The following is a 26,862-nucleotide window of genomic DNA, read 5'->3' on the forward strand; positions in this document are numbered from 1 at the left end:
CACACCTGAAAATTAACTGGTAAACCTAATCAAGCTATTAAGCCGGTACCACTGTTTCCTATTCCTGTACTCAGCCAACCTTTTGAGTATCTGATTATTGACTGCGTTGGTCCCCTGCCTCGTTCTAAAAAGGGTAGTAGTTACCTGTTCACTGTGATGTGTCAGACCACTAGGTTTCCTGCTGCCTATCCTCTCCGGTCTATCACAACTAAGTCTGTGTTCAAAGCTTTGACTCAGTTTTTCTCACTGTTTGGAATCCCTAAGGTCATTCAGAGTGATCAGGGATCTAATTTCACCTCTAATCTGTTTGGTCAGGTTCTCCAACAGCTCCATATTAAACACAATTTGTCTAGCGCCTATCACGCGCAATGTCAAGTAGCACTGGAACGTTTCCATCAAACACTTAAGTCTTTGTTGAAAGCTTATTGTACTGAGATGGATAAGGATTGGGAGGAGGTGTTGCCTTGGTTACATTTAGCCGCTAGGGAGGTTTCACAGGAAAGCACGGGTTTCAGTCCAAATGACCTTGTGTTTGGAAATAAGGTGAGTAGACTTCTATCTGTTCTCCAGGATGACTGGAAGTCTCCCGAGCCCCCTCAGTCCCTGTTATGGTATGTGTGATTTCCGGCGACGCCTGTTTTCCGCTGGTGATCTGGCTAAATGTGAGATTGCACAGGTGACCGTTACATACCTTGGAAAGGTGGTTGGGCAGGGTGAAGTGTGTCCTGTTCGGGCTAAGGTGGTAGCTATTGATGCTTTTCCACCACCAACTACTAAAAAGGAACTAATGCGTTTCTTGGGAATGTTATTTTGTGTTTGGTTTTCTCCTATTCTGTCGCTCCTGTCTGTTCCCTTCTGGTCTCGTTTTCTTCTTCCTCTTAAAGGTTGCTTCCTCTTCGCAAAGGTTGCTGAGGTCTGGGGAGGATGAGGTTGGCTAGGGCAAATGGACGCAAAGACTGGGTCAACTTGTATTTGTGACTGGTATGGTGTTCCGGGGTCCTTGCTGGTCTCCGGTTTTATTGCACTACTGATTACACACACCATTGTTAATTGTACTTAGTTTACTTTATTTAATAAATATATTTTGTTATGCCATGTCTCCACGTCGTCTCCCTTTTGTTATGAACTTTGAGCCGGTTCGTGACAACATTATGCCCTGACTCTATTCTACCACGCCTAGAAATCTGCTCTTTTTATTCTCTGTCCCCAACGCACTAGACGACCAGTTCTTATAGCCTTTAGCCGTACCCTTATCCTACTCCTCTGTTCCTCTGGTGATGTAGAGGTTAACCCAGGCCCTGTAGCCCCCAGTTCGACTCCTATTCCCCAACCGCTATTATTTGTTGACTTCTGTAACCGTAAAAGCTTTGGTTTCATGCATGTTAACATCAGAAGCCTCCTCCCTAAGTTTGTTTTATTCACTGATTTAGCATACTTCGCCAACCCTGATGTCCTAGCCGTGTCTGAATCCTGGCTTAGGAAGGCCACCAAAAATTCTGAAATTTACATCCCCAACTACAATATTTTCTGCCAAGCTAGAACTGCCAAAGGGGATGGAGTTAATCTACTGCAGAGATAGTCTGCGGAGTTCTGTCATGCTATCCAATTCTATGCCCAAACAGTTGGAGCTTCTATTTTAAAACCCCACCTTTCCAGAAATAAGTCTCTCTCACTGTTGCTGCTTGTTATAGACCTAAATCTGGACCCCTACAAATCAGCTGGGCTAGATAATCTGGACCCTCTCTTTCTAAAATTATCCGCCGCAATTGTTGCAATCCCTATTACTAGCCTCTTCAACCTCTCTTTTGTATCGTCTGAGATCCCTAAAGATTGGAAAGCTGCTACTGTCATCCCCCTCTTCAAAGGGCGAGACACTCTAGACCCAAACTGTTACAGATATCTATCCTACCCTGCCTTTCTAAAGTCTTTGAAAGCCAAGTTAACAAACAGATCACCGACCATTTCGAATCACACCGTACCTTCTCCGCTATGCAATCTGGTTTCCGAGCTGGTCATTGGCTGGCGTTGGCTGGACCTCGCTTCATATTCGTCGCCAAACCCACTGGCTCCAGGTCATCTAAAAGTCTTTGCTTGATAAAGCCCCTCCTTATCTCAGCTCACTGATCACCATAGCAGCACCCACCTGTAGCACGTGCTCCAGCAAGTATATTTCACTGGTCATCCCCAAAGCCAACTCCTACTTTGGCCGCCTTTCCTTCCAGTTCTCTGCTGCCAATGACTGGAACGAATTGCAAAAATCACTGAAGCTGGAGTCTTATTTCTCCCTCACTAACTTTAAGCATCAGCTGTCAGAGCAGCTTACCGATCATTGCACCTGTACACAGCCCATCTGTAAATAGCAGAGGTGTGGACTCGAGTCACATGACTTGGACTCGAGTTGAACTGGAGTCACAAATATGATAACTTGCAACTCGACTTTGACTTTAACACCAATGACTCGTGACTTGACTTGGACTTGAGCCTTATGACTCAACCTGATACCCTCCCCAAGCCCAAATATAAAAAATGATGCTATTAAAAAAAGTGTACAGCGCATCAACTCTTCATTTAACGGATTACAGTTTGAATCGGACAGCAGCCAATCAAATTGTGCCAGCTGAGAAAAAGTTGTGGTGCCAGTGCAGAGGAATGTCTGCGAGTGAATTCAGGTGGAGCCCTTGGAAAGATGATACCCAAAATTATTATTTTCAGACATAAAGACGACGCTGTATCAACAAAAAACGGATTGCAACTTGCAAAACATGCGGGAAGAAAATTACAAACTGAGGCGCAAAAATGTCCAACTTTGTTCGATATTTGAAGCTGCACAAAGAATGCTAATATCGTGGCTAATATAGCCGACTGTCACGACTCCAACCGAGGCAGGCTCTCCTTCCCGTCCGGGTGGCGCTCGGCGGTCGTCGTCACCGGCCTACTAGCTGCCACTGACTCTTTTTCCTCCCCCTCCTTAATTGTTTATTTGTATCACCTGTGTTCAGTTAGTTTTATTAGTGTGGCTTTATTAGCCAGCCCGTACGCTTCGTTGTGCGGGATTGTTTCATTGTAGCTTTTGGGATTTCGGGAGTGTTTATGATTATTGTGGACTGGGTTTGTTTCGCGTGTCATTTGGACCGTTGTGTATGACACCCAGTACGTCCGTGTTGGACATTTCGTTTGTTAGTTGGGTATTAAAGACTCAACATATTGAAGCTCTGCTGTTCCTGCGTCTGACTTCGCACCCCCCGACACCCATTGCGTTACACCGACAGCTATAACTAGGCAGTTGGTAGCCTAAATCCTGCCTGATGTTACTGCTGTTCCTAAAACCATTGACATACGTTAGCCTACTGTAACCACACAGAGAGAGTGTGTGTGTGTGTGTGTGTGTGTGTGTGTGTTAAGGTTGGGCGATTGCGTACAAGCCTACATAGCCCGATTGCGCCCCATAGCGATCCTCGATAGTCGATCACTTTTGGGGGGGTGTCTTTCTCATGGCTACTCATGTGTTTCCATGGAAATATAACGTTTATTTAGAAAGTAATAAATATATAGATATTTTTAAAATCAATCATGATTTGAGTAAATGTAATATACTATTACTCTTGTTAAAAATATGAAATGGTATTACATTTGGTGAAGAGCACATTATAACTTGTTTAGGACTCGAAACTCAAAGTTTAGGACTTGATACTTGACGGTCTTGACTTGAGACTTGACTTGGACTTGCCTGTCTTGACTTGGGACTTGACTTGGGACTTGAGTGCTAAGACTTGAGACTTACTTGTGACTTGTAAAACAATGACTTGGTCCCACCTCTGGTAAATAGTCCACCCAACTACATCATCCCCATATTATTTTTTTGTTTTTTTGCTACTTTGCATCCCAGTATCTCTATTTGCACATTCATCTTCTGCACATCTACCATTCCAGTTTTAATTGCTAAATTGTAATTATTTCACCACTATGGCCTATTTATTGCCTTACCTTCCTAATCTTACTACATTTGCACACACTGTATATAGATTTTTCTATTGTGTTATTGACTGTATGTTTGTTTATCCCATGTGTAACTCTGTGTTGTTTGTGTCGCACTGATTTTCTTTATCTTGGCCAGGTCGCAGTTGTAAATGAGAACTTGTTCTCAACTGGCCTACCCGGTTAAATAAAGGTGAAATAAAAAATACATGTAAAAAATGTTTTGCATGTCAGCACTCAAGTTTTCAAGATATGTTACTTTCAAAATACAGAAATCATCCCCACATGATGCATTTTTCTGTAAAATTACATGTCTTGAAAACTTGAGTGCTGACAAGCAAAACATTTTGGGATTATGTAATCAATGGACTAATTAAACAAATACCAAAATATGGTTTTTGGGTGGAATTGTCCTTTAATCCATGCATTAACCGAATTGAATGTAACCAAATTATGCAGATTAACGGTAAATGTACTACTGGTGACATATGTAAAGGTGAATTTATAAAAAAGAACACTCAACAGTCAAACAATTAATACAAACAAGGAATGCGCAAGAATTGGCGGGAGACAGCTAATCACATTCTGGAGAGCTGAGCGCATTCTGGAGAGAGATGCACCAATATCGCCACATACCCCTCCCCTTCTTCTTGTCTCAACATTTCAAATGATAGTCAAGACACATTATCTTCACACATATTTTAGATGCATTGCTTTTCACTGACAGCCGCATCTCAATAATTAGCTTGGCCTATTGCTACTGTATGGAGGTCAATGAGAGAGTGTAGAATTTGGTCAATAAAAAAGGTAATTGCTAATTTGCTGCAAGAGGCTTGTTAATGGAATAGAAGTTTCGTAATGGTTAGGTTGTTATGAATGCACTGATATAATTGGACGCAGGTGGCATTTCGGCAACTTTGAAAAAAATTGACACTATATCTGAGGTATGCCTGTTGTCAAAGAGATGGATAGAGGACTCATCATGGATCTAACTCGTTTTGGCATGGGCATTGCCATTGAGGAGTGGGGATTCCTTTGAGTTGGGAGCAATCAGCCAATAAAGAAGAAGAAAATTGACTGCTTTGAAATGGAGATAGCTTCAATTGTGCTGCCCATGCTGTCACAGACGCTATAATGGCACAGATACAAAGATGAGTCCTCTATCTATCTCTATGGCCTGTTGTTCACACGCATATCTGCCCTTTTAAATCAAATGAAATCAAATTGTATTTATCACATGCAACAACAGGTGTAGACCTTACTGTGAAATGCTTACTTACAAGCCCTTAATTAACAATGCAATGCAGTTCAAGAAATAGAGTTAATAACAGATTGACTAAATAAAGTAAAAAAATACTACTAATAATAAATCTATCAAAAGGTACACAAGAAATGTACATAACAACAATGAGGCTATAAACAGGAGGTACCGGTACCAAGTCAATGTGCGGGGGTACAGGTTAGTTGGAATAATTTGTAATGTGACTATACATAGATAATAAACAGCAGTGGGGGGTGGGCCTTCCTCTGACAACACTAGTTAGTATTTTTATTTAACTAGAACAAATTCTTATGTATAATGATGGCCTACCCCAGGCCAATTGTGCACCACCCTATCAAACTCCCAATCACAGTGATGTGATGCAGCCTGGATTTGGTACTGCAGTGATGCCTCTTGCACAGGGATGCAGTGTCTTAGACCTCTGCGCCACTCAGGAGCCCTGAGTATATAGGTCCTGGATGGAAGGAAGCTTGGCTCCAGTGATGTACTGGGCCGTACACACTACCCTCTGTAGCGCTTTACGGTCAGATGCCGAGCAGTTGTCATACCAGGCGGGGATGCAACCGGTCAGGATGCTCTCGATGGTGCAGCTGTAGAACTTTTTGAGGATCTGGGGACCCATGCCAAATCTTTTCATTCTCCTGAGGGGGAAAAGGTGTTGTCGGCCCTCATCACAACTGTTTTGGTGTGTTTGAACTATGATAGTTTGTTAGTGATGTGGACACCAAGGAACTTGAAACTCTTGACCCGCTCCACTTCAGTCCTGTCGATATTAATGGGGGCCTGTTCAGCCCTCCTTTTCCTCATTGGCTAGAATGGTCCCACTTGATCTCGCCTCCTCCCGCCTATCTTCCATCTTTGAGGACATACATTTCTATTGTTAGAGCTGCCACTTGACTATCTTTCAATATAATAGACAATCTTTGTGGACACGGTATTGGACAATGCAAGTGTGCTGAATGCTGATGGACAACATTGGCATGTAAAGAAAACGACAGGGTTCAACATATTATTATTACAAAGATTTAGAGAAATTATGCATTATATAACAAATACACATCCAAACGATGGTTACGTTGTAGTATTTAAATGCCAATCCCACCGAAAGCACGACGTCCAGTCAAATAACAAGATTGCTACAACTCCCCGTTCGTAGACCAATCGTGGCCATCTCCACTCTTGGTCGTTTGAATTTGATTAACCTCGTTTATTCGAACCCATCTAACCCTGTCTGTTTTGTCCAACCAGATGGCAGAGATTCGTCACGCATATGTCATCTTCAACAACACACTGCTGTGCTGACTATTATCATCTTCCATTATAATTTGCTGTATATTTTATTAACAATGAATTCAGTATTCATACCAACATGTCTTCAGATGACGTCTTTATTATTTCGTGTAAAGGTAAAATAGCCTACTTGAAATTCAATGGAATTTGCAAACCTATTCTTGCACAATTTACAAATGAAATATATAAGAAATATATATCACATACAAATTTGGACATGGTTGGTGTTTTATTATTTTAATCTCAAGAACATTGTTGTCATTATGCCAAGGTTCAATACGGAACACAAATGACCACTGCTTATAGTATTCGCTCCCACACGGACACCATTCATTAGCTACGTAGCGGCGATGGCAGCTCTGAGGACGGTGAGTCCAAAGATCACTCTCTTATATCGCTATTGTCTCTTTATCGTCTCTGTAAATAGTTAACAATGCGGGGCTAATGTGTTGAACAAGTAAGAGTTAATGGACCTCCACTATTTACTTGTTTAACTGATGTGCTACTAGTCCCGCGCTGCTTTACCTTCAGTCTATCAGCTACACAGGCGCAGCTCCTGCTTTTGGTGACGTTATTCATGTTGGCAGTGTCGACATAAAGCGTGCAGTCACAGATTAATAGGCCTAGGGGTGTCTTTGCGCCAGTATTCGGAGCAGGGTTGATAAATAAATGTGTGGCGTAAAAATACGATCCTTAACAGATTTTCATTGTTATGCAAAATAACAATGCAGTAATGAATATTTAGGGTGGATTACATTATTCAGAATATTTAGCCAGTCAGAAACTACAGATGTAAGCTTTAAAATGTGAAGGGTGTTTTTTTATGATACAAGCGAAATCTCAATGCATGGAAATACAGTGTCAAATTACGTTTCATTGTAAAGAGGTGGTTTTCCCTAGAAATGGCATGGCATGCCTGCTATGAGGTGTTGGCTATGTCTCCAACACACACACGCTCTCTCCGCATACCTTCATCAGACAGGCCAAAACATACAGTACCAGTCAAAAGTTTGGACACCTACTCATTCAAAGGTTTTAATTTATTTTTACTATTGTAGATTTTCTACACTGTAGATTAATAGTGAAGACATTGACTATGAAATAACACACATTATGGAATCATGTAGTAACCTAAAAAGTGTTAAATAAATCAAAATATATTTGAGATTCTTCAAAGTAGCCTCCCTTTGTGCAAAGCTGTCATCATGGCATTCTTGGCATTCTATCAACCAGCTTCATGAGGTAGTCACCTGGAATGCATTTCAATTAACAGGTGTGCCTTGTTAAAAGTGAATTTGTGGAATTTCTTTCCTTCTTAATGTGTTTGAGCCAATCAGTTGTTGTGACAAGGTAGGGGTGGTATACAGAAGATTGCCCTATTTGGTAAAAGACCAAGTCCATATTATGACAAGAACAGCTCAAATAAGCAAAGAGAAACAACAGTCCATCATTACTTTAGGACATGAAGGTCAGTCAATCCGGAAAATTTCAAGATCTTTGAAAGTTTCTTCAAGTGCAGTCGCAAAAACCATCAAGCGCTATGATGAAACTGGTTCTCATGAGGACCACCACAGGAATGGAAGACCCAGAGTTACCTCTGCTGCAGAGGATAAGTTCATTAGAGTTAACTGCACCTCCGATTGCAACCTAAATAAATGCTTCACAGAGTTCAAGAAACGGACACATCTCAACATCAACTGTTCAGAGGAGACTGCGTGAATCAGGCCTTCATGGTGGAATTGCTGCAATGAACCAACTACTAAAGGACATCAATAATAAGAAGAGACTTGATGAGACCAAATTTGAGAATTTTGGTTCCAATCGCCGTGTCTTTGTGAGACGCAGAGTAGGTGAACGGATGATCTCTGCATGCGTGGTTCCCACTGTGAAGCATGTAGGAGATGTGATGGTGTGGGGGTGCTTTGCTGGTGACACTGTTGGCGATTTATTTAGAATTCAAGGCATACTTAACCAGCATGGCTACCACAGCATTATGCTGGGATACGCCATCCCATCTGGTTTGGGCTTAGTCCCACTATCCTTTGTTTTTCAACAGGACAATAACCCAAAACAAACCTCCAGGTTGTGTAAGGGCTTCCAATTCATCCCAAAGTTGTTCAATGGGGTTGAGGTCAGGGCTCTGTGCAGGCCGGCCAAGTTCTTCCACACCGATCTCAACAAACCAGTTCTGTATGGACCACACTTTGTCATGCTGAAACAGGAAAGGGCCTTCCCCAAACTGTTGCCACAAAGTTGGAAGCACATAATCGTCTACAATGTCATTGTAGGCTGTAGCATTAAGATTTCCCTTCACTGGAACTAAGGGGCCTAGCCCGAACCATGAAAAACAGCCCCAGACCATTATTCCTCCTCCGCCGAACTTTACAGTTGGCACTATGCATTGGGGCAGGTAGCGTTCTCCTGGCATTGGCCAAACACAGATTTGTCCGTCGGACTGCCAGATGGTGAAGCGTGATTCATCACACCAGAGAACGCGTTTCCACTGCTCCAGAGTCCAATGGCGGCAAGCTTTACACCACTCCAGGCGACGCTTGGCATTGCGCATGGGGATTTTAGGCTTGTGTGCGGCTGCTCGGCCATGGAAACCCATTTCATGAAGCTCCCGACGAACAGTTCTGTGCTGTCGTTGCTTCCAGTGGCAGGTTGGAACTCGGTAGTGAGTTTTGCAACCGAGGACAGACGATTTTTACGTGCTTCAGCACTCGGCGGTCCCGTTCTGTGAGCTTGTGTGGTCTACCACTTCGCGGCTGGGCCGTTGTTGCTCCTAGACGTTTCTACTTCACAATAAGAGCACTTACAGTTGACCGGGGAAGCTTGAAGAACTGACTTGTTGGAAAGGGTGCATACTATGACGGAGCCACGTTGAAAGTCACTGAGCCCTTCCGTAAGGCCATTCTACTACCAATGTTTGTCTATGGAGATTGCATGGCTGTGTGCTCGATTTTTATACACGTGTCAGCAACGGGTGTGGCTGAAATAGCCAAATCCACTAGTTTTGAAGGGGTGTCCACATACCTTTTTTTGTGTGAGTATATATATTATTAGTGTATTTACAGCCTACTGCTTTGCTCCAGCTGTCTCTTACACAGACACAGTGCAGGTACTGAACAGAATATATATATATATATATATATATATAACGTCACGCCAGACACGTGTGGTGCTTTACTGGTTTACATCTATCTAGAAGAGGGGCAACATTGTCACCTTGGTTGAGAAGGCAAGTTTCCAATGTGGGAGTAGATTGTATTACAAGGCTCTTAGTAGGTTATTTGTCATAATGTGAGTTCTGGTAGCCTATATTCTTTTAACTTTACCGGGATTATTACATGTAATGTTTTCTCTTGTTTATTAGGCACTTCATGGACGGTTCATTCAAGCCATCCCCTACTCTTTGGGGTCGTTGCGGTTTGCCAGCTCATTCAAGGTAATATATAAAGGAGAAGTAATGACCAGACACCTGAGACAGTTTCCTGAGTCATTGTATTACTCTCTATTGTCTGAGTCATCACAACCCCCAACACAGGAGGGTTTTTAGGAGCTTGGCATGACTCTAAGGCACGGCTGTTTATTAACAGAGGCCGGCTGAAGCTTGTCTACAGGCAGAAGTGTCATTTGGCACCAGTTCAGTAGCCTACCAGTCAGCCCGGGGGTCTTTTGATCAAACTTTTTCTTAGTCCACCACGTGACTCTGTACCCTTTCTTCTCTTCTCTCACTTCCTTGTGCTTTGATTATTTAATTCAGTTTAATTGAAGTGCTTAATTGGCTCCCAAGACCACCATTAATTTCCGCTCCAAGCATGCCCTTTCATTACAATAAAGAAAATCATTGTGTTCGGCCCTCGCTCTGTTCCTTTCCCCTCCTCGTCTGTCTGTCCGTCTGTCTCTTCTGCTCCGCCCCGCTTCCTCTCTCAGGCTGCAGACCTCACTATCGAGCGCAACACTGCGGGGAAGCCCAAGCCAGACCCCGCCTCCCTGGTGTTTGGCAAGCAGTTTTCAGACCACATGCTGACCATCTATTGGTCAGAGAAAGAGGGCTGGAAGGTTCCCCAGATCAAGCCCTTTCAGAACCTGTCGCTGCACCCTGCCACCTCTGCCCTGCACTACTCCATAGAGGTGAGAGAAGGAGCCATAGTGCAGACATAGGAGACATTTGACTATGTTAGCCTCGTAAAACCAGACAGACGTCGCAATAGTTCACATTCTGTTTCATAAAGGAAATGTGAGCGCAGCGGTCAATTTTCCTGACGAGGCTAGCACTGTCTTACTAAGACGTCGGCCCTTGATACAAGTCAACTAGCTTATTCTTTCAGAGATGGTTCATTCTGCTTGATGTATGAACAGTGTGTGTGTCTCTCAGCTGTTTGAGGGCATGAAGGCGTTCAGAGGGGTGGACAACCACATCCGTCTGTTCAGACCCAACCTGAACATGGAGAGGATGCACCGCACTGCAGACCGCAGCTGTCTCCCTGTGAGTCTCTCAGACCTGGTCCTGAAGAACCCCATGTAAGCGCTGGTTTTCCACTCAACTGAACTGAGCCAAGTAGTTACAGGTCCTCTGTCCCTCCCGTGTCTGTGTAGTTGTTTGATAAGGTGGAGCTGTTGGAGTGCATCAGGAAGCTGGTGGAGGTGGACCAGGAGTGGGTCCCCTACTCCCTAGATGCCAGCCTCTACATCAGACCCACCTTCATTGGGATTGAGGTGAGCACTGCTCCCCCTCTCACAGACACAGGAGACAGTCTCCATGGTTTCACATTTCACATTTTGGGGGGGGGGGGGGGGGGGCTGCCTAGTGGTTAGAGCGTTGGGCCAGTAACTGAAAGGTTGCTAGATCGAATCCCTGAGCTGACAAGGTAAAAATCTATCGTTCTGCCCCTGAACAAGGCAGTTAACCCACTGTTCGTAGGCCATCATTGTAAGTAAGAACTGGTTCTTAACTGACTTGCCTAGTTAAATAAAAAAAATGATCATATCTATTTTTTAACCATCTACACTTAGCCCTAGCTAGTGACATAGCGCTGTCACTGTTTCCTCCAGTAACACCCCTCTCCTTCCTCCCCTCTCTCCCTCCTGGCCTTAGCCTTCCCTGGGTGTGTCGAGGGCCAGCCAAGCCCTACTATTTTGCATTGTGGGTCCTGTAGGGCCCTACTTTACCACAGGGGGCTTCAGCCCAGTCTCTCTGCTGGCAGACCCAAGCTATGTCAGGGCCTGGAGAGGGGGGGTCGGAGCCTACAAGATGGGGGGGTGAGTATCACACTAACACACAAACTTCCAAGTAGAAGTGACTCAACAATTTGCGAAAGCAACAATGGGTTGCTTTGTTGCGTTGGAATTTCCGAAAAACGAGACCGTGGTTTCTTAATAGCTTATTAGCTATATAACAACTCGTGTATAACGTCATGGAATTATGAAGATAGGGTTTGACTCTGGGGCCCCAAGTTTACTTCTGAATAGAGAAAGCTTGAGGCTTATAATGTAATTGTTTAGCTATTTTAACCATGCACATTCCTCTAGATTACAACATGTTGGCTGCATGTTAGCTGAACATGAACTTAATGTCCTGTCTGTCCTCTGGTAGCCATGTTGCTTTGACCTCTCTCACAAGGTCAGCCCCTCCAGCAGGAGGAGCTGTTTATGAGGATTGTGTGTTTCCAAGGGAGCTGCCTGCTGAAATGAAATATTCCACCACCCCTCCTCTCTCCCACGTCTATTCCGCCCTTTCACTCTCATACTTTCCGTCTCTCTCCCTCTCTGTCAGTAACTATGGGCCTACTATAGCAGTGCAGAATGAGGCTATAAAGCAGGGCTGTCAGCAGGTCCTGTGGCTGTATGGAGAGAAGGAGGAGATCACAGAGGTCGGCACTATGAACCTCTTCATCTACTGGACGAATGAGGGAGGAGGTCTGTTTCACTGTCTATAGTCTGTACAGCGCCTTCAGAAAGTATTCACAACCCTTGACTTTTTCCAAATGTTGTTACAACCTGAATTTAAAATGGATTAAATTGAGATGTAATCACTGGCCTACACACAATAGGCCAGTGATAATGTCAAATTAAAATCCGAAATGTCTTGAGTCTAAGTATTCAATCCCTGGCAAGCCTAGATAGGTTTAAGTCACATAAGTTGCATGGACTCACTGTGTGCAATAATAGTAATCAACATGATTTATTAATGATTACCTCATCTCTGTACACCACACATACAATTATCTGTAAGGTCCTTCAGTTGAGCAGTGAATTTCAAACACAGATTCAACCACAAAGACCAGGGAGGTTGTCCAATGCCTCGCAAAGAAGGGCACCTATTGGTAGATAGATAAAAATAAAATAAAAAAAGCAGACACTGAATATCCCTTTGCGCATGGTAAAGTTAGTAATTACACTTTGGATGGTGTATCAATACACCCAGTCAAACAAAGATGCAGATGTCCCTCTTAACTCAGTTGCCGGAGAGGAAGGAAACCGCACCGGGATTTCAACACGAGGCCAATGGTGACTTTAAAACAGTTACAGAGTTTAATGACTGTAATTAGGAGACCACTGAGGATGAATCGACAACTATGTAGTTACTCCACAATACTAACCTAAATGACAGAGTGGGAAAAAAGGAAGCCTGTACGAACAAAAATATTCTAAAACATTCATCCTGTTTGCAACAAGGCACTTAAGTAATAAGGCAAAATATGTGGCAAAGCAATTAACGTTTTGTCCTAAATACAAAGTGTTGTGTTTAGGGCAAATCCAATACAACACATTTTTTTATTTTATTTTTTTATTTCACCTTTATTTAACCAGGTAGGCTAGTTGAGAACAAGTTCTCATTTGCAACTGCGACCTGGCCAAGATAAAGCATAGCAGTGTGAACAGACAACAACACAGAGTTACACATGGAGTAAACAATAAACAAGTTACATTACTGAGTACCACTCCATATTTTAAAGCATAGTGATGGCTGCATCATGTTATGGGTATGCTTGTAATTGTTAAGGACTGGGGAGGTTTTCAGGATAAAAAATAAATGGAGCTAAGCACAGGTAAAATCCTAGAGGACAACCTAGTTGTCTGCTTTCCACCAGACACTGGGAGATGAATTCACCTTTCAGCGGGACAATAACCTAGGCCAACTCTACCTCAAAATAAGACTGTCAATGTTTCTGAGTGGCCGAGTTACAGTTTTGACTTACATCTACTTGAAAGTCTATGGCAGGACCTGAAAGTGGTTGTCTAGCCATGATCAATAACCAATTTGACAGAGCTTGAAGAATTTTGAAAAGAATAATGGGCAAATGTTACACAATCCAGGTCTGGAACGGTCTTAGAGACTGACCCAGAAAGACTCATTCAAAGCTGTAATAACTGGCAAAGGTGCTTGAACAAAGTATTGACTCGGGTATGTACACGTAAATGAGATTTCTGTATTTCATTTTCAATAAATTAGCAAAAATGTGGTTTTCACTTTGTAATTGTGGGGTATTGTGTGTAGATTGAGAGATTTTTCAAATATTTTTGAATTCAGGCTGTAACACACAAAAATGCAGACTAGGTCAAGGGGTATGAATACTTTCTGAAGGTACGTATGTCTGTTTGACTGTCTCTAGTCTGTATGTTTGTGCTTGTTTGCTTAGTGTCTGCCTGGACTGTCAAAATAGGCTGTGTCAGTGCTTCCCCCTGTTGGTTGTTAATGTTTCTGTTCAACTTGAAATGGTGAATTCTGTTCAACTCCAAACAATGGTGTACAGCTTATGTATGTGAGTAAGAGTACCTGTTTGTATGCAGAGAGAGAGTTGCTGACTCCTCCTCTGGATGGCATCATTCTCCCAGGAGTCACCAGACAGTCTCTGCTTGACCTGGCCAGAGAATGGGTAAGTAGGGGAGGAAGAGGAGGTTATAATGGGAAAAGATAAAAGTTATTTGAGAACGGATATAGAGGATTTAAGACCAGTGTAATCCTTTGACGAAGATGGTTAGCAGAATTATTTTGTTGGAATTATAGTGATGCAGAGTCATACGGACTTGTTTTGTTTCCTTCAGGGAGAGTTCAAAGTGACCGAGCGCACCATGGGCATGAAGGAGCTGCTCGGTGCTCTGGACTCAGGCAAGATTACGGAGGTGTTTGGTGCCGGGACGGCCTGTGTCGTCTGTCCCGTCGGCAGCTTGCTCTACAAAGGGAAGGTAACCACAAGTCTTGGTGTATTTACATTTTTCTGAAACCCTTTTGTTTTGCCCTCAAACAAAATGCTCCAGATTATGTTCTCTCTCCCCTCCCTCAGACCTACCAAATTCCTACAATGCAGAATGGTCCAGACCTGGCCAAGCGATTCCACAAAGAGCTGACAGACATGCAGGTAAGCAGGTCTGCCCTAATGCTTGTTTTGACCCTTAAAACAGAGTACCCTCTGATATTAATTTGAGCTAAATAAATTTTGTCTGCTCTAAGCAACAAAATAAAGATGATGCTCTTTTTTTTGTTTCCACTCTTCACTTCTCCTGGCGCCATCCACTCCTCAGTATGGCCGGAAACAGAGTGACTGGGCACCACTGGTCGTTTAATTGGCAGCTTGCACATGCCAATCAAATCGCGACCAGTACCCCGCTCCATCTTCAAGACCAGCAGCTTCAGCACAACCCATAATGCACTCCTTCTGATAGGCTGGCTGACCGGCAGAGATGAACAGGTCACGTCTGTTACTCTTGGTGTTCCTGCGGGGACTTGTAGGATAGGGTTAGTCTGTCATTCAAATGTTGCAACTTGCATGGAATACCGACAGTTACACAATGCTGTGAAACGGCCGCAGCTTCGGTTCAACCAACCTAGTCTGTATTTCTGTATTAGGAACAAAGTCAGTCTTTTTCCTATGCAGTCCTTTATCATACTGTAGCACAGGTTACAGAAGAAATCGTCCTCCAAGCTATTTAATAAACACTACATGAGATGGTCTATAGGGTTGTCCATGCTATTAGATACAAACTGATATATTGTTGTATTAGTTTAAATATGCAATACGCACAACTATTGTAGGTGATTACTGGTATGTTATATTGGTAATTTGCAATATGGGAATAACTTTTTACAGGTACTTAATAGGAAGAATTGAGTCTGTTAGACATTTTCACTGGCTGACATCAGGAATGTGTTGACTGTACTGTTATTGTTAAGTGACTGTAGGAACAGATCAGATCAAAACCACGTCACAGGATTTGTTACTTTCTAAATGTCACTATATAACCTGAGGAAGTACAATATGATTTAAAATACTTTTTTGTTGCTGTAGAACCCATGTATATCAGGCCAGGAATACAAATGGTTATACATACCATGCTTTTCAACAATCTCCTAGAAATGAGTTTACACTGACCTTAGTTTGATATAAGTGTGTGACTGAGCAGAAGAAAGTCAGTCAAGTGATCGGTGTGTCTTTCTGGATTGGAAAGGTGCCACTAAGAAAGTGATGTTGAAAATATTGAGATTAAAATGGAGAGGTCAAAGTGAACTCAAGCATGCACAAAGAGGTTAGCTATAGCTACATGATATACTTAAGCAATAAGGCCCGAGTGGGCGAGGTATATGGCCAATATACTATGACTAGGGGCTGTTCATATGCGGAGTGCCTGGATTCAGCCCTTCGTCGTGATATATTGGCCATATACCACAAACCCCCGTGGTGTCTTATTAAGCAATAAGGCACGAGGGAGTGTGGTATATGGCCAATATACCACAGCTAAGGGCTGTTCTTAGGCACAACCCTAAGCCATGGTATATGGGCCATATACCACAAACCCGAGGTGCCGTGTTATTTTAAACTGGTTACCAACTTAATTAGAGCAGTAAAAATACATGTTTTGTCATACCCGTGGTATACGGTCTGATATACCACGACTGTCAGCCAATCAGCATTCAGGGCTCAAACCACCCAGTTTATAATTGCTATTATAAACTGGTTACCAACGTAATTACAGCAGTAAAAATAGTCATACCCGTCTGTTACCATAGCTGTCAGCCAACTAGTTTATAATGTAGCCTTCAGAGTACGAGTGAGACCGTAATCATCATGTAAACTTAAGGTAACAATGAGTAGTTATTTGGCTGTGGGTTTTTCTTGTCAATTGGAACAACCGTCTTCCCAATTATTAACTGTATATCCAGGTTTATGTCCTCACCCTGCTGCTTTCCTTTCTATTAATGTATTTGACTCTTTCATATCGTTGGTTTTCTCCATTCCTCCATAAGTGCCTAACTGGGTGTGTGGACTGTCGTTGTCCTGTGGATCTAACTTGTTTTTAGTAGTTGCACTAGGCTATCCTGCTGGATCTTTGTGTTTTTGTTGTGGGACAGTTACTAGATTTTTACAATAAACTCCATCTGTGTTCCATTGTCTGACTGGGTGTGGTTTTGCTAAACTATTTGTACTGCTTTGATGCTCATGCACTTTACTCGATTAACTTAAATCTCACATTGTCAGTGTAGTCCCTTCTCAGTAATAATGAACGAACCACACACACCATCGTAATGTCTGACTTGGTCCATTGGACAGACTTTATTACAGTCACTGATTCTACCGTACAGGATTGCTCATTCAATACTAAGAATGACAGAAAACAATAGAACACCACAATTATAGAACACTAAATAGTGACACCTTTAGAGAGCTGTAGAATACACATTCCTTCTAAATGTTAACTTAAAGATATCTAAATTAGTCTTGTCAAGCATAAGTTACATTTCTTTGGCAACTTTTGTTCTGAATATTTTTTCCTTCACTAAAAACATTTCACCCAAAATGATCTGCATACATAATCAGAAATTCTATATAAATAGATGGTTCTACCAAATTCTGTTTTGAAACAGGAAAAGACAATCTCAGACAAAAGCTTTGGCACAGTGCCAACCCCTAAGATTAGCAATTGATTGAAAGATTGAACATGCTGATAGCAGGCCAGGATTAGATCCCCAGGCTGGATTTAACTGATCCTGTACTGAGATGGGATAGATGAGCGGCAATAGAAAGGTGTCTGTTGAGCTCACTAGGGGGAGTGCTATCAGTGCCTGGCCCTCTCACTGGCTCTGGTCTTCAGTGGGACAGTCCTCCTCGAACAGGGCCAGGGTGTGCTGCCCCAGGGGGTTGTAGAGGAAGGCGTCCACCTCTCCCCCACCGTTACTGGTCTTCTGGAAGTGGATCTCCAGCAGGTCCTGCAGGTTCTCCTGCTCCATGACGGCAGGGATGCCAGTCAGCAGCACAGTACGCCCACACGCTGACAGCCGTGTCTGGTAGAGGGGTCAGATTGGAGGATATTGCCTTACTGCAGACAGCTTCTAGACACTAAGGGTTGGACTAGCTTGTCTGTAAGTTCCAAACAATGAGTTGAGCACCTATTACCTAGTGTATAGGGCCTTGAGTTTCCTAATTGTATAACAATCCCTTTGTAGTTGTAACTTGTAACCAAACTTGAATGGGCGCACAACCACAGACTGATACTGTGTACGGTTTATAACATTGCTCCGAATTGATGATTTCACTAGGCATAAAGGTATTTCTGCTGATAGTGTAGTTGGCCTATGATAAATTGCTTTTTTTATAGTCTGGTTATCATGGAGTTAAAGGGATAAACTCACAGCCATGAACATGAAATCTGCTTACCTGGAAACTTGTGATCTCTCCGTTCAGAAATGGAGTCACCTTCACACTGTGCTTCCTCCCTTTCTCAAACTCCACATCGTGGTACTGCTTGTCAGTCAGGCCTTTGGCAACTGTGGTAAACAATGCATAGTATGCTCAGTTAGTCAAAAGTTGTACATTTCTCATTATATAAAGTCAGAAAGAATGGACAGAAATAACAGTATGATGAAAATTCATTAGTCTGAGCTTTTTCCCTTTATGAAGAAAACTACATTTTCTGAAAGGAACTTGACTTGCGTACTATTGTTTTCTATAAAAGTGATGACCACGTTGCCAGAATCATGCAGCATGTCAGACTCTTCAACCTCCCCCCCTCCATTCTTGCTCTTGGCAAAGTGGATCTCCAGTTTGTCAAGTAAGCGGTCCTCCCCGGCCTTCTTGGGCAGGTTGGAAACCAGGATACGGCGGGAACATACCTCGGTGTCCATCTGAGGTAGAGAGACAGGTGCACACACAGACACTGGTTCACACAAAGAAATGCAATGACATACATACAAATTAAATAAACTAACTGGATGTAATCCAAGTTATTCTGCACATGACTCTGTTCATAACAGAGCCACAGTTGTTCAGGCCCTTGTATTGCACTCATTACATCATCTTCCTGACACCTAAACACTAGTGAATGGAGATGGGTCTCTGTGGTTGTACCTCTACTTGACAGGGCATCAGCAGCCGTACGAGTTTGGCCTCCAGAGTGATGGCACAATCCCCGCCCAGATCCACCTTATGCTCCCTCAGGCTCAGGATCTTCTGGGCCACTGTGGAGGAGAGGCGGTATAATAACCACCTAAATAAAATAGTTGCTAGACAGAGTGAAGGTTTCGGTCTTACCTTCCTCATCCTCAAAAGTGATCAGTGCAGTGCCCTCCTCCATTGGATACACTATATGTGGCTTCACATCAAAATTGAGTGTGTTTGCACCATCACCCGTTTCTCCAGTGAACACAACCTTCTTTTCAGGCACTGCATCAGTAGACACCTAAAACCAAGAGTGACAATCTTCAATAGTCAACTAAATCTCAACACACCTACTACAGTACACAGCCACATCAAGACTAATAATACAGCTCCTTAGTTTTGGGGTTTGGCCCTACATCAGTCTGCTGCTTGAGGTGGTGGGTGCTCTCCTCCTCAAGCTGCAGTTCTTCCTCTGCTCTCTGGATCTCCCTCTTCAGTCTGCTCTCCTCATCATGCAGGGCAGCTATCTTCTTCTGCAGAGAAACATTACTCCTATCAGTCATTCAGGCAGAATCCAAAACCTCGATCAAGACCTCTCTCAACCCCGCAAAAAGCCACTAAGTATAGGAAAAGCGAAATATAGCAATATCCTAAGACAAATGTTAATTCTAGTGTTGATCTTCGGTTTAGTGGTTTGCGAGAGGTTGTCATACCCTTTCAGAGTCTACATCTCTGGCTTGGTTGTTGTCATCCTCTTCCAGAGATATCCTCAATTTGACTACGCGCTGTCTGAACTGTTTAGCAAGGTCCTCCTGGTCATCCCTGGCTCTGGACAGGTCCTGCTGCTCCTTCAGCAACTGATTGTGTTGAACCTGAGAACACAGATTCTATGAGGCCCTTGAGCCATAGGCTACACTCACAAACCAAGGAGATTAAATATGCATTAATTATTATACAGTAGACAAAGCCTCTCTTTCTCTAACTCTCTCTATATATCTATATATACACACACACAGTGGCTTGCGAAAGTATTCACCCCCTTGGCATTTTTCCTATTTTGTTGCCTTACAACCTGGAATTAAAATAGATTTTTTGGGGGGGGTTGTATAATTTGATTTACACAACATGCCTACCACTTTGAAAACAAACATGAAATAAGACAAAAAAAATAGAACATTTGAGCGTGGATAACTCTTCAACCCCCCCAACGTCAATACTTTGTAGAGCCACCTTTTGCAGCAATTAAAGCTGCAAGTCTCTTGGGGTATGTCTCTATAAGCTTGGCACATTTAGCCACTAGGATGTTTGCCCATTCTTCAAGGCAAAACTGCTCCTAGTTGGATGGGTTCCGCTGGTGTTCAGCAATCTTTAAGTCATACCACAGATTCTCAGTTGGATTAAGGTTTGGGCTTTGACTAGGCCATTCCAAGACATTTAAATGTTTCCCCTTAAACCACTCAAGTGTTGCTTTAGCAGTATGCTTAGAGTCATTGTCCTGCTGGAAGGTGAACCTCCATCTCGGTCTCAAATCTCTGGAAGACTGAAACAGGTTTCCCTCAAGAATATCCCTGTATTTAGCGCCATCCATCATTCCTTCAATTCTGACCAGTTTCCCAGCCCCTGACGATGAAAAACATCCCCACAGCATGATGCTGCCACCACCATGCTTCACTGTGGGGGTAGTGTACTCAGGGTGATGAGAGGTGTTGGGTTTGCGCCAGACATAGCGTTTTCCTTGATGGCCAAAAAGCTAAATTTTAGTCTCATCTGACCAGAGTACCTTCTTTCATATTTTTGGGGAGTCTCCCACATGCCGTTCGGCAAACACCAAACGTGTTAGCTTATTTTTTTATTTAAGCAATTGCTTTTTTCTTGCTACTCTTCCGTAAAGCCCAGCTCTGTTGAGTGTATGGCTTAAAGTCGTCCTATGGACAGATACTCCAATCTCAGCTGTGTAGCTTTGCAGCTCCTTCAGGGTTATCTTTGGTCTCTTTGTTGCCTCTGATTAATGCCCTCCTTGCCAGGACTGTGAGTTTTGGTGGGCGGCCCTCTCTTGGCAGGTTTGTTGTGGTGCCATATTCTTTACATTTTTTAATAATGGATTTAACGGTGCTCCGTGGGATGTTCAAAATGTCTGATATTTTTTTATAACCCAACCCTGATCTGTGCTTCTCCACAACTTTGTCCCTGAACTGTTTGGAGAGCTCCTTGGTCTTCATGGTGCCACTTGCTTGGTGGTACCACTTGCTTAGCAGTGTTGCAGACTCTGGGGCCTTTCAGAACAGTTGTATATATGTATATATATATATACTTAGATCGTACACAGGTGGACTTTATTTAACAAATTATGTGACTTCTCGAGGTAATTGGTTACACCAGATCTTATTTAGGGGCTTCTTAGCAAAGGGGGTGAATACATATGCACGCACCACCTTTCCGTTTGTATTTTTGTTTTAAACAAGTTATTTTTTTCATTTCACTTCACCAATTTGGACTATTTTGTGTAGGTCCAGTACATGAAATCCAAATAAAAAAACATTTAAATTACAGGTTGTATTGCAACAAAATAGGAAAAATGCCAAGGGGGATGAATACTTTTGCAAGGCACTGTATATATATATATATATTTAATTCTGCAATTCAAATCAAACTTTGTCACATGCACCGAATACAACAGATGTAGGTAGACCTTACCGTGAAATGCTTATTTAACCAACAATGAGAAAGATTTAAGAAAATATTTACCAATTATAAAAAGTAACAATAAAATAACAATATGGAGGCATTATACAGGGGGTACCGGGTCAATGTGCAGAAGCACAGGTTAGTCGAGGAAATGTGTACATGTAGGTAGGGGTAAAGTGACTATGCATAGATAAACAGCGAGTAGCAGCAGTGTAAAAACAAATGTAAATAGTCCTGGTGGCCATTTCATTGTCTTATGGCTTTTCGGTAGAAGCAGTTAAGGAGCCTTTTGGTCCTAGACTTGGCGCTCGGGCACCGCTTGCCATGCGGTAGCAGAAAGAACAGTCTATGACTTGGGTGACTGGAGTCAGATAATTTTTGGGGCTTTCCCAATCAATATCCTTTCTTTGGTCAAATATACCTTGCATTTGCTGATAGCACGTAGGATTCCATCCAAGGTGTTTTGTGATCCCTGGGTGTCTGTCATTAAGGAGAAATCCTGAAAAACAATTCCATTCCATTAGGTCAGCCGCCTGTTTATAAAAATTATAGGACTCACTGAAGATGGGGTCCCCCTTACCTCATCACACATGACTGTCGGAGAAATTGACGCTAATCTGTAAAGAGTATAAAATGTCGTGGAAAATGTGTTTATAATGAAAAAGAGCTGTGGTAGATCAAAATATCAATTAGTGAAAAAAATATCCGAATTGAGCTGGCTGTCTAAACGGAGCCAACGTCTCCACTGACTGGTGTAGGCTATATTAAAAAAATAATGTTTGAAACGATCTAGTAAAAAGCTTTCGGTATTCATATAGGCTACACATTCCTTTTTGAGTCAGCCCAACTATCAACGCGTCCAAGTACCATTGACCATTAATTTTAAATCTTTAATAAAAAAAGTATGACTCTTAACACATATCCAATCTATTTTAAATTAAAATTAGTTTAAAATAATTTAGTTAAGACAAAGCTGAGTAAACCACTTACCTTAGTTAGCTGTTGTGTAATGGTACGTCTTTTTCTTTCAGTTTCAGTTTCTTCAATCCGACACGGCAGATTTCGACAAGAGGTAGGCGCTTGGGTAGCCCTGACGCGCACTCATTAAATCCTTGATTCTGCTCCAGCACAGCACTCAATACACCAGCTTTTACTGAATATATATATATAAACTCAGCAAAAAAAGAAACGTCCTCTCACTGTCAACTGCATTTATTTTCAGCAAACCTAACATGTAAATATGTGTATGAATATAACAAGATTCGACAACTGAGACATAAACTGAACAAGTTCCACACATGTGACTAACAGAAATGGAATAATGTGTCCCTGAACAAGGGGGGTCAAATCAAAAGTAACAGTCAGTAGTTGGTGTGGCCACCAGCTGCATTAAGTACTGCAGTGCATCTCCTCCTCATGGACTGCACCAGATTTGCCAGTTCTTGCTGTGAGATGTTACCTCAATCTTCCACCAAGGCACCAAGTTCCAGGACATTTTGGGGGGGAATGGCCCTAGCCCTCCGATCCAACAGGTCCCAGACGTGATCAATGGGATTGAGATCCGGGCTCTTCGCTGGCCATGGCAGAACATTGACATTCCTGTCTTGCAGGAAATCACTCACAGAACGAGCAGTATGGCTGGTGGCATTGTCATGCTGGAGGGTCATGTCAGAATGAGCCTGCAGGAAGGGTACCACATGAGGGAGGAGTATGTCTTCCCTGTAACGAAGTGTTGAGATTGCCTGCAATGACAAACTCAGTCCGATGATGCTGTGACACACCGCCCCAGACCATGACAGACTCTCCACCTTCAAATCGATCCAACTCCAGAGTACAGGCCTCGGTGTAACGCTCATTCCTTCGACTATGAACGCGAATCCGACCATCACACAAAACCGTGACTCGTCAGTGTAGAGCACGTTTTTCCAGGCCTGTCTGGTCCAGCGACGGTGTTTGCGCCCATAGGCGACGTTGTTGCCGGTGATGTCTGGTGAGGACCTGCCTTACATCAGGCCTACAAGCCCTCAGTCCAACCTCTCTCAGCCTATTGCGGACAGTCTGAGCACTGATGGAGGGATTGTGCGTTCCTGGTGTAACTCGGGCAGTTGTTGGCATCCTGTACCTGTCCCGCAGGTGTGCCGTTCAGATGTACCGAGCCTGTGCAAGTGTTGTTACGCGGTCTGTCACTGCGAGGACGATCAGCTGTCCGTCCTGTCTCCCTGTAGCACTGTTTTAAGCATCTCACAATGTATTGCCCTGGCCACATCTCCTTGCAGCATGACTAAGGCACATTCACACAGATGAGCAGGGACCCTGGGCATCTTTCTTTGTTTTTCAGTCAGTAGAAAGGCCTCTAGTGTCCCAAGTTTTCATAACTGTGGCCATAGTATCCCAACGACCGTTCCACAGGTGCATGTTTATGGTTCATTGAACAAGCATGGGAAAGTGTTTAATCCCTTTACAATGATCTGTAAAGTTATTTGGATTTTTTACAAATTAACTTTGAAAGACCGGGTCCTGAAAAAAATAAACTTTTTTTTATTTATTGAGTGTTACCTTGAATAGATTTCTCAGGTGTGCTAGGGGCTGGAAAACATGCATTCAGTAGATTGGTGACCACAGTGCCATACTGATACCATTAGACCAATATGATAGTGTGGAAATGGATATGAGCAAAATGTTAAAGAACAAGCTTGAACTTTACTGCGTTTCCAACAAATTTCCACTTATGTTTTTACTTGTCAATGCCATGTTCACACAAGTCTGGTTGGGCCAATAAGTTAATTCATGACATTATCATTAACAAGCAGCTTTTGTAAACACCTTTGAGGCAATAATCAGCTGTATTGCTTAATATCCAACACATCTTACACGTGTCAATAAAACCACAAATGAAAACACCAGTCAACATTTTTTATACATTTATTAGTGAAACCAATTAACGCCTAGAATCTAAGCTTCTGGAAGAACCATTTGTTCTTGCCTGTCTTGTACCTGTGGATAGAAAAAAAACCATTTTAGAAAAGGTTTACAATGGAGCTATTTTATTTTCCTATAGTAGTTAAGCTACTTGTATCATGTGTCAGATATTATCAGGACAAAGAACCTGTGCATTTCTCACAAGTCCTGGTTCCTGGTGTGGGAAAAGACTCACCTCTCCTCAAACTTAATCTTGGCCTCGCGTCTGGCTTTGCGTTTCAGGGCAGGGTCTCTGAAGACATCCTTGTTGACGACGGTTTTGTCCAGAGGAATGTCCACGGAGTATCTGAGCACAGGGAAAAACACAGCAAGAGGCTTAGTAAGACACCTACGTCAAATTCCTATAAAGGACACAAACACAAGTGGATAAAACTTCTCCATCAACTACTCTGAACATTCCAAGAATCAAGAATGAAAATCAAACCAAGCCATCTATCAAGTTTACTAATGCATGCAGAGTTGAAATGTGTTGAGAAGCCAGACTTCACTAGCGTGCTGACCCAAACTGTACTTTGCTGGCTCAGATTGCTCTTTCCAGCACAGCTACTGCAACTATGGTGGATATGGATACATAACCAGGCCAGCTCGCTACAACATGGCTTAGGAGTGTGAAAGGGTAGTTCACCACATCCAACAGAATAGGGCCCACTCTGTACACCATCTATACATTTGACATTGCATCCTACTTAATAGATCCCTGTCAGTTTGGCCACTGCTAGAATACCATAAAAATGTAGACATATTGCATGGATGCAATACTGCTAGTCACCTACAGTTTAGTCTCACATGTCAGCAGGTAGCCACCTAAACAACCATTACTCCCATGTCCACCTGGCACTGACCTGGTGGGCATGAGGTGATTGTAGTTGTACACCTTCACGAAGGCCTTGATCTTGGACCTCTTGGCAACCTTCTTCTTGCCCATGGTTGTGGTCACTTTGCGGGGGTAGCGGTCAATACCCGAGACCAGTGCGTGGCTATAAGGGCGGTCTGAGGTGCCATCGTCAATGTTCTGTAGGAAGAGAATCAATATTTAGTTAGCTCTTCAGTTACCAGTGTTTATGGACCACATTGCAAGAGGATTATCCAAGCAAACAGTAACTAATCAAACTGGGAGTGAAATATGCATATTTAGCAATAACTCAGGATCAAACTTACCTTGACTATAACAGCTTTACGACCAGCGTAGCGCCCAGCAAGGACCATCACCACCTTCCCAGGTTTCATGAACTTGCCCATCTCTGGGTGACAAGAAGTGAGTTACAAAAGAAAAGCATTATTACTAAGACGCCATGGAATGGTCAATATTCACTGCTTCTAGATATCAGTAGTATCTTTGTTATCTACGGAATACCGGTATGCTATTAGCTAAACTAGCTACGTCAGGTTGGACGTCAGATGACCAATGACTGAACGCGATTGCAGGAGCAACAACGACGTAAATTAGCGAAGTCATGCAACGAAAAACAGTATTTTATGAAAAGTTAAATTACATGTCTTAACCAACGTTCTTTTGCTGTTTTTCAGCCTTGAGTACATTTTGACTCGTTCTATTGTACATCCCAGCTAGACAGCCATCACTGTTTATTTACCTAGCTAGCTTATTAACGTTACCATTCAGGTGAGATGTTGTATACATTCATGCAATTACATTTAAATAGGCAACCGAACGCCATTAACCGAGCACATTGTGGTTATCCGATTATATAAATGACAAAACCGAAGTGGTTGGTTTTGAATCGACATGGACCTCATCAAGCCAGCTGCCATGTTGAAACGCTAGCTATATGGATAGCGGACACTATATAAAAGTACACCTTTTTCCAATTTAAATGTCAAATGAAGGGAAATTATCCCCAAACCCGGATCTTAAACGTATACTTTAGGGTAAAAAACAATTAAGACGTATGTAAACGTCAGGATTTATCAAGATGGTTGAAGATTATTGTGTTGAGAAAATCACTCACTGTTGCTATTCTGTGGCCACCGCTAGCAGGAAAGGAAGTTGAGAAGATTTTCGTGACCTTTCACATCAAATCAACGATGCGTCATTTCCGCTGAACGGAACACCTCTATGCTCAGAACTGGCATTGGAACAGTTCTTTATTTTGGAACATCATTTTTTGTTTAAGGCAAGTCATTTAAGGACAAATTCTTATTTACAATGACGGCCTATCCTAACCCAGACGACCCTAGGCCGATTGTGATATAGCCCAGGATCGAACCAGGGTCTGCAGTGATGCTTCTAGCACTGAGATGCAGTGCCTTAAACCG

At 42.8% G+C, this 26,862-nt stretch overlaps 3 protein-coding genes across 3 annotated transcripts; 1 reads left to right on the forward strand and 2 right to left on the reverse strand.

Annotated features, from left to right (window-relative positions):
- Window positions 1–6,807: 6,807 nt before the first annotated feature.
- Window positions 6,808–16,936, forward strand: LOC129825142 (branched-chain-amino-acid aminotransferase, cytosolic-like). The gene is made up of 11 exons (XM_055884979.1): window positions 6,808–6,915; window positions 9,924–9,995; window positions 10,484–10,684; window positions 10,929–11,039; window positions 11,150–11,269; window positions 11,649–11,812; window positions 12,327–12,469; window positions 14,345–14,430; window positions 14,600–14,740; window positions 14,839–14,913; window positions 15,077–16,936. Exons 1-11 carry the CDS (start codon window positions 6,898–6,900, stop codon window positions 15,116–15,118), a joined length of 1,173 nt encoding a protein of 390 aa, XP_055740954.1. The 5' UTR covers window positions 6,808–6,897; the 3' UTR covers window positions 15,119–16,936.
- Window positions 16,937–17,073: 137 nt separating this feature from the next.
- LOC129825146 (interferon-induced 35 kDa protein homolog) lies at window positions 17,074–22,662 on the reverse strand. Its single transcript, XM_055884993.1, has 10 exons — window positions 22,600–22,662; window positions 22,190–22,226; window positions 22,031–22,108; window positions 19,638–19,796; window positions 19,341–19,457; window positions 19,078–19,225; window positions 18,895–19,004; window positions 18,485–18,671; window positions 18,205–18,314; window positions 17,074–17,831 (listed from the first exon to the last, which is right to left on the reverse strand). Exons 2-10 carry the CDS (start codon window positions 22,199–22,201, stop codon window positions 17,622–17,624), a joined length of 1,131 nt encoding a protein of 376 aa, XP_055740968.1. The 5' UTR covers window positions 22,202–22,226; window positions 22,600–22,662; the 3' UTR covers window positions 17,074–17,621.
- Window positions 22,663–24,513: 1,851 nt separating this feature from the next.
- On the reverse strand, window positions 24,514–26,664 carry LOC129825237 (60S ribosomal protein L27). The gene is made up of 5 exons (XM_055885161.1): window positions 26,556–26,664; window positions 25,747–25,829; window positions 25,431–25,600; window positions 24,764–24,874; window positions 24,514–24,603 (listed from the first exon to the last, which is right to left on the reverse strand). Exons 2-5 carry the CDS (start codon window positions 25,825–25,827, stop codon window positions 24,555–24,557), a joined length of 411 nt encoding a protein of 136 aa, XP_055741136.1. The 5' UTR covers window positions 25,828–25,829; window positions 26,556–26,664; the 3' UTR covers window positions 24,514–24,554.
- Window positions 26,665–26,862: the final 198 nt, after the last annotated feature.

Source organism: Salvelinus fontinalis, chromosome 2, assembly GCF_029448725.1.
Source record: "Salvelinus fontinalis isolate EN_2023a chromosome 2, ASM2944872v1, whole genome shotgun sequence".
Lineage (NCBI taxonomy): Eukaryota > Metazoa > Chordata > Actinopteri > Salmoniformes > Salmonidae > Salvelinus > Salvelinus fontinalis.

What these genes read in the sequence shown, in the direction of transcription:
- LOC129825142 (XM_055884979.1), top strand. An exon ending in GGTTTGCCAGCTCATTCAAG is followed by an intron (nt 9,996 to 10,483) that starts GTAATATATAAA and finishes TTCCTCTCTCAG; the next exon opens with GCTGCAGACCTCACTATCGA. An exon ending in AAGAGCTGACAGACATGCAG is followed by an intron (nt 14,914 to 15,076) that starts GTAAGCAGGTCT and finishes TCCACTCCTCAG; the next exon opens with TATGGCCGGAAACAGAGTGA.
- LOC129825146 (XM_055884993.1), bottom strand. An exon ending in ACCTCAAGCAGCAGACTGAT is followed by an intron (nt 19,226 to 19,340) that starts GTAGGGCCAAAC and finishes TCTTGGTTTTAG; the next exon opens with GTGTCTACTGATGCAGTGCC. An exon ending in CACTTTTGAGGATGAGGAAG is followed by an intron (nt 19,005 to 19,077) that starts GTAAGACCGAAA and finishes TCTCCTCCACAG; the next exon opens with TGGCCCAGAAGATCCTGAGC.
- LOC129825237 (XM_055885161.1), bottom strand. Translation starts at nt 25,827, where the DNA reads ATGGGCAAGTTCATGAAACCTGGGAAGGTGGTGATGGTCCTTGCTGGG. An exon ending in GTAAAGCTGTTATAGTCAAG is followed by an intron (nt 25,601 to 25,746) that starts GTAAGTTTGATC and finishes CTCTTCCTACAG; the next exon opens with AACATTGACGATGGCACCTC. An exon ending in AAGATTAAGTTTGAGGAGAG is followed by an intron (nt 24,604 to 24,763) that starts GTGAGTCTTTTC and finishes TTCTATCCACAG; the next exon opens with GTACAAGACAGGCAAGAACA.